Source organism: Gavia stellata, chromosome 23 (genome assembly GCF_030936135.1).
Source record: "Gavia stellata isolate bGavSte3 chromosome 23, bGavSte3.hap2, whole genome shotgun sequence".
NCBI lineage: Eukaryota > Metazoa > Chordata > Aves > Gaviiformes > Gaviidae > Gavia > Gavia stellata.
Genome location: NC_082616.1, coordinates 5,724,628 through 5,739,361, shown reverse-complemented (window position 1 = coordinate 5,739,361; position 14,734 = coordinate 5,724,628). Strand labels below are relative to the sequence as shown.

Below are 14,734 nucleotides of genomic sequence, written 5' to 3'. Positions count from 1 at the left end.
CCGCCGGGCCCGGTCCGGCGGCGGCGGCGGCGGCGGCGGGCGGAGGAGGGGGCTGCTGAGCGGCGTCTGCCGGAGCCAACGGGCGGCGGGGAGGGGGGCGGGCGCTGCGGGGGTGTCGGGTTAGAGCGAGGCGTGACCCAGCTGACGGGCGCCGTGCGGAGCCGGGCGGCGGGCGCGGAGCCGGCGGGGAGCAGTAGCAGCAGCGGGCAGCGGCGCACGGCGTCGGTAGCGGTCGGCTCTGGCGCGGCGTCTCATCCACCCCCTCGTGAGCCTGGGGAACCTGCAGCTCAAAGCCGCCGCCAGCCACACCACCATGTACCCCGGCAACAAGCGGAAAAAGCTCTGGCGGGAGGAGAAAGGTATTACCGCCCTTCCCGCCGCCCGGTACCGGGCCCGGGCCCCGCTTCGCCCGCCTTTACCTCACGCTGACCCATGAGGGGGGCTCGGGGGGTGGTCCTGTCCCCTCAGAGCCGCCGCGTCGCTGGGGGGTGCTCGGTGCCGCTTCCCGCCGCCCGGGGCTGAGGTGACGGGGTGGGGGGGGGTGCTCCGCGCTCTCCGCGTTACCCCCGGGGTCTCCCGCCTGAAACACCCCCAAATCCCGCACCCCCGGCGTCCCCCCCCCGCCTCTCGGCAGCCCTCCGGGCTGCCGAGAGGCGGGGGGGGGACGCCGGGGGTGCGGGATTTGGGGGTGTTTCCCCCCCACCTCGGTTATCGCTGCCGAACTTTGCCCGTGAAGAGAGGAGCCCTGAGGCTGAGGGGAGCGGGCGGAGCGCGGGGGAACAGCCCCTCTCCTGAGGGCTTCCCGCCCCCAAGTCACCTTGTGGAAGTATTTCAGGCCGAAAAGTTAAGCACATGCCGTCAAAACGTGCCTTTTCTCGGTTTAATGCGTATGTTTTCCTGGAAAATGATGGTTTATTGGTGTCGCTGGTGTAATGCGCTTGAGTTTAGCTTCTAGTGTTGATCAGCCGGGGTGAAACGTTTGGGGTACGGGACTCTCAAAGCACTCCCCCTCACCCCGCGAGAAATATTTATTCTTTTTTGAGGCCCCCCACCCTGTGTAGTCTCAGTTTATAAAACCCCAATGTCAAACTCCAGAGCGTGATAACCCTGGGACAAGCATTTTATGCAAACCTTGCCATTTTTCATACTTTCTATTGATCGCATGGAGAACAAGGTAAAGATTACACTTCCACAAATTTCTCTTAATGTTTACATCGGTTAAGAGGAAACTGCCTGGTGTGGTTGCAAACAATCTGGAAATGTACAAGGAGGAGAGGAAGAAAAACAAAAGCACACCAGCAGGTCATATTTTAAGTTTTCTTTCTCTTCTTCCCTCACCCCTATGGCTCTCTGTGTGTTTCAAGCCAAGAAGGCAGAAGACCCGTTGGAAGGGTAGGACTCACCCTTTCTGTCTGTAGCAGAAATCAAGTGCATATTTCTAAGGAAAAACTGTTAAAACACAAATAAATTGGTCTCTCTGTAGGTTAGCTGATCCTGTCAAACTCTTCTCAAAAGAAGTGAGTTTTGTTATGTACTTTTTTCTTTCCAGACTGTTTTACAAACCTTGTTTCTGAGGTTAAGGTGAGGCATCAAGTTTCTACTAGACATCTGAGTTTCTGTTTTCAACAGAGAACCTATAGTTAAATTTTTTCAGGTGTTGCTTATATGTGATCAACTATAACTGACTTTCCCTGTGCAAGTCCTTAATGCTGTATGTCATTACCTTCAAAAAAAAAAAAAAAGCTGGTTTTGTGCTGGGGGTAGATGGGGAAAGGTTTCTGGTAGGCTCTGGCGAGTGTTCCCGTTACTCCCACTTGTTTTTTCCAGCTCTGCTGCTGTCTGTGCGAATTCATAGCCTGGCATGGGAACTGAAACCCTCGGTGAGGAGGGTGGAGCGGAGGGGCTGGAGGGTAAGCTGGAAACCCGAGCTGCAGGCAGGCTTTTGTTGTCTTGGTCAGCTGTGAGGATGGTGGTCTCCATCAGTACAGTGATGTTACTGAATGCAAACCAGAGCTCATGACTGCTGGGGAGATTTTGCTATCCAGGGAAGCATGTTTGTGAGTCCTAGCTGGCCAGAACTCGGTGTCTCTTTGTCTAGTGAGAATGAACAGCATTTGCCAGTCTTCTGCTCCAGTAACTGCTTTCCAGCACCACGCTGGTTATGCTGGCCCTGGGTATTTTGAGTGAGGAGGGCAGAAAAAGCTTCGGCATTTATTGTTGGCATTGCTCTTCAGCTTGTAGCCCTGTGTGACTGTTCTTAGCAAGTACCTTCTTTATTAGAGAGGAAAACTATAGAAGCCCAACTTCTTTTCTTTCTACTCGGATTGTACTTTTGAAATGAAATCTTCTGTTAGGTCTGCATTTGCCTTTCCCAGGTACTCCCACCCCCTGTAAAGCTGGCTGTGTTCGCCAGTTCAACTCTTCCTGTGAAGCTCTGAGTGCAGTTGTTCTCAACCTTTATATACTGAAGAACTTTCTTTTTTTAAAAAAGAAAAAGCACTCCTAGCTAAATATTGAGTTCAAACCCACTGACAATACGCTTGCTTTTCTTAATTACTTTTTTGGTAATTAAGGGCTGGTCCACGTTCTCCCAGGGTAGATCTTGCTTGGGGTCTGATAAAACGGAGTAGGAGCGGGACTGGAGTTGACTTCAGAGTCTTACGGCACAGGACTGGTCTGCCCGTAAACTTTCAAAAGTGCTTCATAAAGCTACAGGCAGAAAAGTGTCCTTGCAGCTAAGGCTCTTGGAAGCATCTTTCAGGAGGGGTGTGTGTGTAATAAATACTCAGTTTAAATTCTCACTGCTGACTCGCAAGAGCAAAGTTTTATAAAACCTTTTTATGGAGAGGAATTTGTGTTTTGAAGGCACAGAACTGGCTCTGTAACCCCTTCAGCAAAAGGCAGTCAAACTTCCTCTGCTTATTAGTACCTCAGACTTGACGTGCAGAGACACAGTCTCTCAAGTTTGTCTTTATGTAGTATTTCTAACATGCACGTTAAATACTTTGTGTTTTGTAGGCTTGAAGATCACGTAATGGAGTTAAGTGCATATCTGTTGTGCATAATGGCGATCCTAATCATGTTAGTTTTACTCTTGCATTTGTAAATATCCAGTTAATATACCAAGCCTGAATAATGGGAGAGAGATATTTTTGTCAATGGAAGAAATTGGTAATACTACCAAAAAAAATCAAAATAAGTTTATTTTGATAAGGGAGTCTGTGCTCAAAACCTGCCTCTGGTTATTGGACTGTGATGATTGCAGCCTGCATAATTAGGAAACTATTTTGCAAAAAAAAAAACCCTAAAAGCCAGTGACAGTGATTTTTGGTTTTTTTTTTTTTCTTAAGGTTTGATCTGAGAACGTGGCTGCAAAAATCAAGTACAGGGTCTTGCTGAAATGCTGGGGTTGTTTGCGGTGTTGGGTCATTGGGATGTTTTTTCTCTTGTCTTAGAACTTAGTCCATTTATAGCAAGTTCTGAAGAAGAGTGAAGTTGGCAGTAGCTGTCATAATTGTACAGTCTTTGAGGCTTTACTTTTCACTAAATGTCTGAAAAAAGACGTGGTGACTTTCTCAGGAGAAAACAACCATCCATATGTGTTTTAGTGTGGTAATCAAGTGTGTCATATTAATGCTCAAATAAAAATCTCTAAAGCTTAACCCATGCTGCTCACTTTAAACGTAGGTTCTGTTTTGCAGCACTCTAAATCCAGCAGATGCAGTTCATGCTGGTCCTGGCCTGCTTTCTAGAAACATGCTTAGCTGGTGGATGGCAGTGGGCTTTCCTAGCAATTGGGGTTATGTTCAGCCAAAGTTTGTCAAATTTACCCAAGAGTGAGTAATACAAGTATGTATCTAACAGATATCCTAGTATTTTCTACAGCTACTGATTTTTTGCCCCCAAATGGGATTAAATGCCACTGGATGTGTCTGAAGCAAATGACAGTTGTTTTTTCGTGCTGAAAATTACATTGTTTGCAGAACAAAAAACCCAACCAAACAAAAATGCCTTTCTTATCACCCCAGCCATCTAGAAAGTGATGTAACGTTTGCCTTGGCTCTAATTTCTTTTGTAATGTAGTAGGACTTTGTTAATTTTGTGCTATGCTCTCTGCCTTTACTTGCTGTCACTGGTAAACTTGTTTCAGTAAAAATGTTTTAATTTTCATCTTCCTAACTTTTTTTTAAAGTTCTTGTTTACAAATGCAGAACCTAAAGAATAGACTTTAATACCGAAAACTCTCTATAAAACAATTCTTTACTTCATAAACGTGCTGTTAGTTCTCTGATCCCTGCATTAAAGCGTCAGGAAGAAGAGGCACAGTTGCAATGTGGGGAAGTCTGGACCGCTGGGAGTGCAGTGAAGAGGCATTTCTTTTTGCTGAACTGGGATATCCAGAAATAGGCGCATGCAGTTATTTAGATGCAGTGTGTTTAGCTCCTATTACTTGTAACTCATTGAATCACCCATGCTTGGTTCTCTCAAATGGGATTTAATTGCATCAAGGACACTGAATTGGTCACTGCCTGGCCAGCGTGCAAGAATATATGAAAGCTTGCAAAACTTTTTTTATTTCTCTTTCCCCTAAATAGAGCGTTTGCTGAAGATGACCCTGGAAGAAAGACGCAAAGAGTACTTAAGGGATTATGTTGCATTGAAAAATATTCCAACTTGGATGGAAGACTTAAAAAGTAAGAGCGAAAGTGATGGTAAGTAAAACAGGGGAATCTCTTTAAATATAGACTGTTCTGTTTTCTCAGTCTGAGGTTACTTTTAGGAAGGCCATGCTGTTACTAACAGTGGTAGCCTAACATGGGGCCAAGAGCACTTTGGGGCTGAGGGGCTAGCCCCAGCAAATTCCTTAAAGCCTCACTGGTGTCCGCTAATACTGTAAGTATCCCCAGACAGAGTAATAATAACAGTGATATCCTTAAGTGTATAAAATAGCTATTCTCTGCATGAGTCTTACTTTCCAGATACTCTGCCAGTCAGCCATGCCTAATGAACTTTGTCTTTGAAACTTAGCGAGCATAATGGTATGGGGAATCTGGGCAAAATAGTGTTGTTCTTGTAGGTGGCTGAAAAGCAGAGGGGAATTGCGCGAGTTGTGGTGTTTTCTGAACATCCAGAAATGGGAGAAGATTGGATTTGAAGCCTCTTTTGAAAATGGCATTTCTTACTCATGGTCCTGCCTGCTTTCTTGGGCTAAGGAACATCAGCCTGGCCTGGATTAACTCCTCTTCTCTTAGCATGTGCAGTGTTACCGCGGTTATGATCACCAGTAGAGTTGTCTAAATACTTGCAGTGAAGGCTGACTAAAAATGAGAATCTGATTCACTTAGAGAATTCTACATTCTGTACGTAATTCTGTAACAGTGCCTTGTTCTTTGTCTAGTTCTCTTTCATCTAGCTAAGCGTGTGGAAGAAGAGGGATTTTTTTCTGAGCTGGTTTCCTCCTCATTTTTTCTTTCTATGTCTTGTTATCCTACCTGGCTGAAGCTTGTGTTTTTTGAAGGGGGATCTAACTATGAGACATAAAGTGTTTTCTGCAGGTATAGGACTAGTTTTCTGACCCTTTTGTTATCATTAAGGGCAAATACTGGCCTGTGTGAACAGGTGTGTAGAGTAATCTTATGGCTGCAGGTGAACATGGTCTTCATGATAATACTCCAGGTGAGGTGAGGCCTGGAACTAATCAGCTGTTTTTAATCAGATGGGAAAGCTGTAACACTTACTTGAGCACAATCTGGAGGAGCTGACAGATCTGCAAATGCCATTGTCATAAACAACTAATGCTATCACTTACTCCTAAAAGCATCTTTAGTGACTTTTGAAGTGAAAATGTGTCAGAGGTTGCTGAGCTCTTCAATGCTGATGAGTAGTCTAGTAGTCTAATGGTACCCATAGACCCCTTTGTCCCATTAGAGTAGGTCTTTTATATCTTACAACATCAAGAAGCCTGTCCATCTAGAAAACAAAGGCTGCATAAAAATCAAAAAGATTACCTGACTTCTCCAAAGTTGATTTTGGAGGCCTGCGGTACGTGGGAATATGCAGTCTATCATGTAGTTTAACTGGAAGGCTCTTGATCCTTCCTAGCCTAAACTGTTTTTATTCTAACTACTCTCAGATTCTGTATAACGTGCTAAAATTCATGGATCTTGTATTACTTGGGCTGCTGAATGTGACAAGGCGTGGATTTACGTTGTGATTGCTGTTACACTTCACATAAGCAAAATGTCAGTGTCTAATATGTGGGTATTGAATCATGGCAGTAGTGAATTTATTTTCTTGTAGCTGCTCTTGCATTCTTTCTGTTAGTACCCAGTACACTGCAAAAAATGCTGGAAGGCAAAAGTTGTGCTGAAATATTTCTTCTCTGCTACGTGAAGCTTTTGTTATGCTGTACATTCAGGAGAAAATATCCATAGTCACTTGTTTTCTTTGATGTATTTGTTGTAAATAAGCCATGTGAAATAGACAACTTGTACAAGGCTAGACTGCTGAAATGCTTCCACATTTCAATTGATCAGTGCAATTAAAAGAAATACATACGTTAGTGTGACTGTTACGGCATCTGTTTCAAACTTTATTTCCCTTAAATGTTGACCCAACCCTGAAGGTATCAAGCGTGTGCAAGTACTGTCTTTCTGAGCTGAAATACCGAAAAATTAGAATTTAAGTCTTCTTGCTGATGAGAACTTCTGCTCCATATACTGGGACATATGGAGGGCAAGTGGTACGACCTAAGTGAGACTCTGGAGAGAGCAAGTGAAGCCCCAGGTATGATGAAATCGGTGATGACTTGACATTGCCGTGCCCAAGTTCTGACATTTTCTTCAAGTGAAAGGCTACTTCTTGCAGTGACAAACTAAAGAGGTCTGAAGGCGGGCGGGGGAGGGGAGGAAATGATCTGTGCGCTTGACAAGCCAAAACAGCAGCTAATGGGGAATGTGGAAAAAGTTCTTTACCATTTACTTCCAACACTGTATACAGTGAAAAAATGACAGATTGATTAGTAAAGTGTGGAGTGGCTGTTCAGGAAGAGTGATGAGGAGAAATCAAGACATGAACCAAGAACAAATAAAGTGAAGCAGGTGCAATCAATCAGCCACTGGAGTAAGAAGCTGTAGGAGAAGGGGAGAGTATCTGGGCTGGCAATAGTCCCCGTAGATACTCAACTGGAAATTAAGGGTGTTCAGCACTGCACAAACTTCTGTACTAACTCTTAGGGAAAAATTGCTTGAACAATACAAAAGCTTTATGGTATCCACTGTTAAATGCGGATGAATCACTGGAGGGTGTTAGGAGATTCCAGTTAGGCACACTTTTGTTATATGGAAGTTTAACAGAAGATTATTGAGAAGTCTCTGTGGGGAACTGCTGAAACTGAAATGACCTAAAAGGTTCTTGTTGAGAAGGAACCAACCATTCCAGCCTACCTCTGCATGCTCTTTATTGGTGAGTTTGGAGAACATACCTTAGTTTGCAGAGGAAGGTGTTTCTTCCACTCCTCCTTTGGCATGAAGATGTGTTCAGAACTAAATTCTGAAGGAAACCAGTAAAGCTTGGAGTAAGTTGATGTTAAGGTAAATTTTGGGAAGGCTGGAAGTCTTTATAACAGAGGGATGTGTAACAATGTAAAGGCTAGCCATAAGAAGTTAAGTTGGCATGTGTTTTGGCATGGAATTTGGTCAATGTTTCTCATACTTCAATTTTTTGAGGAGAATGCAATGTGGAATGAGGGGACTAAGCCTGGTGCCCGCCGCTTTGAACTGCGGGAAGCAAGCTGTTGTGGGCATGTGCATTTCCAGAAGGACTACGTTGTCAACACCGCTGGGTTTTGTCATACAGTTTGCCTGGCTGCATGAGTGGACCTCAGAGATCAAGTATCATAACACTGTTCATTTTCCTTCCACTGCTCTTATTGACAAGTGGTCCTCTTTAATGTCAGAGGGGATGGTAGGAAGGGAAAAAAAATCTTGTTCTTGAAGTAGTTCTGTAAATGTGAAAGCTTTCTTTGTTTTAACCAAGTTTATTAAAGAAACGAGGAACTGTCCTCTTTGGAAGTGAAGAATAATCCTGTCATGCAGGGCTGGATAGTACATGTATACTGTAATCCATCGTTCCTCCCACTTCTTATCCTTCAAATATACCAGAGGAAGACACTTCTCATCTGTTCTGTTACATATTTTGAAGTAGCGTTCCCTCCTGACAGCGTGCGAGTAATGGACTTGTTTTCTGAAACTCTGGAATTTGTATACCTTTATTTCAATGCTATTTGTTATATAAAACTTTATGCTAGGCACTCATCCTGTACAAAAATGGTAACTTATGTTTTGTGATGCTTGGTGAATAAAATGCCACCATGTAGATAAATAACTAGAGTGGTTTTTGAAGTTAAATATGTATATTAGCCTTTTCTTGGCTACACAGTTATTCCCAAAGATGTCTTTACTCTTAAGTGGAGAATGTGAGAAATTACTTCAGAAAACTTTTTCTTGAAAGCTTTTTGAAAAATCAGGGTCTCGGGTATTCTGTTGTCACCGAGTTTTGTGTGTCACTGGTAGGCAAACATTTTGTTGCATTTATGGGATAATTCAGAAAATGGAATAAATTATATCACTTAGGCAGCTGACAGTCCTGCTGATTCTTAACGGCCTCTGGGATTCATTGGTATAGCAGTGGTGCCAAGAAAACAGCAAATTCAGGTGACGGTTTAAGATCTTTGCTAATGGTAAGAACTACTTTTGATTGGATGAAGTTAAAAATGGAAGGACACAGTAACTGCTGAGTTTTTGATTTTTGTTTGAGATTAAATGATATGAAAGTTCTGCAGTCCTTTTTTTAAGCAAGTCTTGAAGTATGTTTAGGTGTTTTGGCAGCCTCTGGATTTTCTTAACCTGTATTTTTAGAAAATGATACGGTTCAAACTGTATTCAAATTAATCTACTTTAACACTGAGGGGTTTATGTATAATAGTAAGGTTTGGGTTTAATAAAAGTGTCTTTGTGCTATGAATCTGTAGCTTTCTAAATAGTCACAGTGAGTTGACACAAGATTATACAGACAAAGCATCTAGATAAGCCACTCAAAATGCTTCATGCTGAAAAGAAAATGTGTGGTAGTACTGAGGTCCGTTGACCAGTGTTTCTTGAGATGGTTAACTAACCACAGGTAGTACTGGGTTCTTCAGAGCATCTCTGTTTGATGTGAGTATCTGTCCTGCAGGAACCAGGAATCAAGGTGATGGTCATCCAACAGCCTTTGGGAAGTAATGCCACTACTAAGCTGCAGTGAAATTCAGTGAGAAATAGCATCTCCTCTAAACCACTCATTATTTTCATTGAATTATACAGAAAAATAAATTATGTTCTACTAGAACATTAAGATTGTCAAAAGCTGCCCCACAATCAATGAGTTCTGTCTGTAATAGCTACATGAAACCAGTACGCTTCAAGGCCATCCCCCCACCAAAAAACCAAGTCCATCAGCTTGCATTATCTTTTTTATTACAGTGACTTTAACAACCGTCTTTAGAACAGATTTGTAGCTGAGTGACAAGGATGAAGGTAAATCAAGACATCTTACTTAGCTCAGTGTGGTGCTTGCTATCTGTCAGTCAATGAAAAGGGTGCTTTCACTACTGAAACTCTTTGGTTAAGTTCACAGTACAGCAGTTTTTCAGCTGAGTTCACAGACAAAACAGCAAGAACTTGGGTGCCACAGTTCAGGATCTCCGGCTATTAGCTGTGGCCTTGAATGCAAGTTCCAGCTTTGCTTAAACTCATGCTGGTTTTGGTTTTGTCCTTACTTCTCATATATTGGCATGCTGCTCTGTTACTCATGGTAAACATTCTGTCACAAGGTCTCTTGAAGACTAGCGTGTTTAAGGTTAGAAAGCTGTGTCACTTAGATGCATGTGGAGATCACTGCTTATTAATTGCTGTGTATAATAGCTGGGGGAGCTCCGCTAAAAGACTAATATCTGTGGCTTCTATGAATTGTGTAAAGATCATGGTAATGAAGTACTTTGAATACTTAGGAAATTACATGCTTTTTGTGGAAGTGGCTATAAATCTGTTCGCTCATTTCTGTTGTCTGTCCATGTTATGAGTATATTAAGGAAGCAGCAAAGGAATTGGAGTGGCAACAACAGCAAACCATGTTTGCAGCTTATTAGTCTGTTCTAAAGGTGTCCGGGAGTCTGTGTGTCCATGGCACAAAGTGGAGTGACTTTAAGGCTGAGGTGGTTTATGTTTGGCTGCAACAAATCTCAAAGGCTGCCAGAGCAATAGGGAGTAACTGGAGCCCTGTGTGCTCTGCTTCTCCCAGGCTCTTGGCTGCCCTTTGGGGATCTGTCCTGAACAGATGCAAAGCTGCAGAGTGCTACAAATCTGCCCATGTGAGCTCCTGACCCCCAACAACTTTCTGTCTTCCTAAACATATACCTCAGCTCTTCTTGTCCAAAGATAGCCTTGCACAGCACAGAGATGGGAAACACTCTCCAGCTGCAAGTTTACTTGAGTGTAAACTGAGAAATAACGGGGGGTGGGTGGGGTGGTATGGTTTGTTTTTTAGAGGCAAGTATTCCTATCTAGTTCGTGATATCCCTGATATAAGTGGATAAAGCAGTGTGTTTAATATGGTGGGGGAAAAAACTATGGTAAACAAAAAGAAGCAATATGTATTCAATTGACCTTGTAATTCCCTGGTGAGCTGCATGCATATAACCTTTATAGGATGGATTAGCTGTCGAAGAAATGACGCTTGTGTTACAGTTTTCTTTAAAGTGTTTTGGGGAAAAACAAAAAAATCTTGCTTTCAGCAAATGTGAGAGATGATTATTAAAAAGCAAAAATTCAGCTCTGTTTATATAGATTAAGAACACATAATCCAGTGTGGCTAATCCTCTCTCTAAGGAAGTAAATCTCTTGTCTTTGATGTAATTAAGACGATGACTTCTTTTTAAGCTGCTGTTCCATGATTTTTTTAACAAGTGAACTTCCACACAGCATTAAGCTTATATAGGTCCTTGGTAGAGTTTTAATTCTGTGGCCCTTTTGCATGCAGCTGAGAGAACCCTCTTATCTCCAGTGGCAGCCAGCTCCTCAAGGGGCAAGAGTTAACTGTAGGAAGGGATGCCACTCTCAACAATAAATTAGTATCTTTACTGAAGCTCCACAAGCTCTCAACGTGTTTTAGAGAGTAATAGCAGGTAGAGATGCAGAGGGAAGTTAAGCACGTCTTTGACAGAAAGAATATTTCTAATGTTTAAGTGCTGGTGACATGAGTCTTGACCAGATTAATAACTCCTAAGCTTCTGTCCCATGCAATATGAGAAACGATCCTTTTTCTGTAGCTACTGAACATTGCTGTGCACTGAAGTTTTGTACAGAGGTCCTTAAGGAAGTACTAACCAGAGTTAGACAGTCCAGATGATGCAGTGCGATGTCAGCTGGTAGGCTCGTTCAGAGTGTGAGGAAGGATGGCTTTAGCAGCAGTGATGCTGTGTGTAAGTCAGTGGGTGCTGTTTCTCAGAAATTGCTGAGAAAGTGTAGGGAAAGGAAAGTTCCAGGACAGCATTTTTCAGTGGCTAACTTGTCTCATATTCAAGACTACTAAAGGAAAGAAGAACAGTAACTTTTGGAGTGAGATAGCAGTTTAATATATGTGGAGGAAAAAGTAATAGGTTACACATCTTGGTTTCCAGTAATTTGTGTTTATGTATATGTCTGTCTTTTCTCCTCTGATTATTACTTTTCTACCTCCCCTTTTTTGTGTATAAAGGATGAGCTCCTTCTGAGCACGGGGGATTGCAAGATCAAATACCCAAATTAATTTCTTACTGAAATTGTCTTTGTAGTGCAAGTCTAATTTTGCTCAGTATGGTAGCTTGGCTAAAGCCCTAATCTATAGTTCATGATGAATTGTGGCATATGTCCTCACACTCTTTTGCAGACAAATGTGATCCAGTGTGCCAGCCTGACTAGAAGCCACGTGTCTACGATCAGGTTGAGGCCAAGATCAAGTTATTAAATTGTACCCTTGTCATGGCTTGCTGGTATAGACCTGTTGACTGGCTACGTGACTTTTGGATATCTTCAAGCGTAGGTGGAAAAAGCTGATGTCCTCGTGCAGAAGACTGGGAGTCTCTTTTCATAAGACAGTGAGACTGGTATGGCTTGTCTTAATCTACTGTAACTTAGATGTGACAGACAGACATGAAGGTGCTGAACTATTGCTTCAACTAGGATTTGCTGCCTTGGGCTAATAATAATTAGTGATCACACAGGGTGGGCCTGTCAGCTGCTGCTCTCTGGATATGGGAGGCTTGCATCAAGTCTGAAAGTTAACTGCCATGTAAGGTACTGGTTTAAGTCCCTTGATAAGGTAGGGGCATCACTGATGCAGATTAAGCTCATTGAGCTCTCTGTTTGGATCATATTAACCAACTTTCATGCATAGTTGCGTTTGCTTCATGCACAATTAAACGGTTGATTACACAACTGTTAAAAACCCAATCATTGGAAACCAGATAAGCCTGGTTTCCCTTTTTTGGCTCACTAGAGCCGAACTGCTCACCATGGAAAAATGTCTCTAACAGGACAACTAATGTCCGAATAAGTTGTTGTAGTACTTCCTATGTGAAGAGATTTGTGGGCTGCTTCTGTGCCGGGGCATCTAGCTCATGTGCCATTGGAAAATCCAGTTGACAGAGAATTCATTAGCCCTGTAGGAAGTGCTGCATACAGACGTGTGTTAGGATGCACAGAAAATGCTCTTCTGTGCTGGAGACAAGGCTTAACAATCCAGTTTAAGTATAAACTTCTATTTTGCACAGCTTTAAAAACCATTGAAATTACAATTTCATGTGTGGCTTCATTTGACTAAGAAATATTTCTTATTTAAATGGGGGGAAGGGGAAGCATAAAGTTTATGCACAGAAAAGGTACGGAGACATGCAGCTTTTGTGTGTTGACTTGGCATGTTTGCAGAAGTGTGTGTCACAAGGGCCTTTACCATAGTTTCCAGCTGTGGTTTTTTTTTTTTTGGTGGACAGGATGCTACAGAATATGCATCTTGCAAGATTAGACCTCTCAGCCTTGTACTGGTATAGCCAATACATCTACTTCTGAAAGTGGAAGTCATTTTCTACATGGACCTTTGCACTACTAGCATCTCTAGGAGTTCATGATCAAACACTGAGTTAGAAAAGACTGCTCTATAGTTTACCAAGAGGATCCTGTCCAAAAGACTCAGTCCATCTATAATGCAGATATGCGCATCTGTCTTGCTTTAAAACATTTACCTGCCTTATTCTGCCCTTTGCTTTTTCACAGAGGCTTGTTTATGCAATTATGGGCCTTTTTGATTGTCTCTTTGGTACTGATGGTTAGTCTGTAAAGGTGTTGTAGGTTACTTGTTTTTAATTTGCTGCACATATACGACCTGTAGTTGAAGTTCAGCCTGCATTGGATTAATTCCTGTATGCTTAATGCCATCTTTTCTGTGTGAGTAAGGTACTCTTAAAAAATTATACTGCTCTCATACAAACATATTGTGTGTTGCAGTGCTGTCCTTTTTGTAGGAATACTTAACGAATCTACATCAACTGGAAGCAAACCTCAGAGTTTAGGTAACTGTCACTGAGGATATGGATCAGTTACATTTAAAGAAAAAGTAGAGTTCCTTCCCCCCGCCCCATTCTGCATTGCTACCAGAGCTCTTACATGAGAAGCTTTGTAAGTGTATTGCAGATAACTAAATCCAGACAGAATAGGCAGTGCACACCAACATACGCCTATATCAACTTAAGGGCTTTGGGGTTTGGTGTGTCTTTTTTTCCAGATAGACATGCAGAAGAAGATAGAGCTAAATCTTTCTTATAACTGCTTGTGAGTTTGTATTACTTTCTATTTTTCAAGTCCATAAGGTAAGCAAGTATGACTCGCAACACTAATGGGTTTTGGAAGAGTCCTCTTCAAATATTGAAGATTTTCTTCTGTACCTTGCTGTTTGGCTTGAAGCCCTATTGTTGCTTAGGGTAGCAAATTACATGTGGTATCTTAGGGAGTAGGGGAGGTGAAATACTGTAAGGTAAGCACTACCCAAGCCTAATGTCGTCATGTGGAAAACGTTATCTTTTGTACTTGCATAAAAACTTACATATCTGTTTCCTGGTACTAGAAAACTGAAGTTCCTGCTCCCATCTGGTAAGCAGTTGTCACTATATCTCATGCAGAGAGGCTCTTGAATGACAATGCCGTGAAATATTTGCTGATGGTTTTGTAGAAGTTTCATAGTTTGCTGGTAGTAACTTTTTATTTGGGAGCTCTACAGTAAGTACTACAAAAGGCTGTAATGCTCAACTAGAGGAGCTGTTGCTTAGCAATAGTGTAGGGAATTCAAAAAAGCAGAGAATGTAGAGTAAAAATTGTCTGACTGCTTAGTAAGCTAATGAATGAAAGCTAATGAATTTGTGGTTTCCCACTGTAAACTTATTCTAATTATGATTGATGCTGTATGTGTTGTTCACACCTATTAAAAATGGGTTTTCACTTCTTGGTAAATAAAACAGATGCTGCTGAAGACTGAACACCTGGTTGCTCATGAAAAGGCACTTTTTTTTTTCCCCAGCTAGATTCTAAAGCTGAGTGAAGGAATACTGTGCTGCTGGTAGTGTAAGTTTTGGATGAAGGCTCATAGTTAACCCAGAAGGTACTGGATT

At 42.3% G+C, this 14,734-nt stretch overlaps 1 protein-coding gene across 4 annotated transcripts in view; it reads left to right on the top strand.

The window, feature by feature from the left end:
* Nucleotides 1-219: 219 nt before the first annotated feature.
* MACROD2 (mono-ADP ribosylhydrolase 2) overlaps nt 220-14,734 on the top strand; it is an 884,404-nt gene continuing 869,889 nt past the window's right edge. For all 4 annotated transcript variants that reach the window (XM_059828569.1, XM_059828570.1, XM_059828568.1 and 1 more), the window contains exons 1-2: nt 220-359; nt 4,596-4,712. In XM_059828569.1, the coding sequence (XP_059684552.1) occupies nt 314-359; nt 4,596-4,712 (163 nt within the window). In that variant the 5' untranslated portion in view covers nt 220-313. The remainder of the gene's footprint in view (nt 360-4,595; nt 4,713-14,734) is intronic.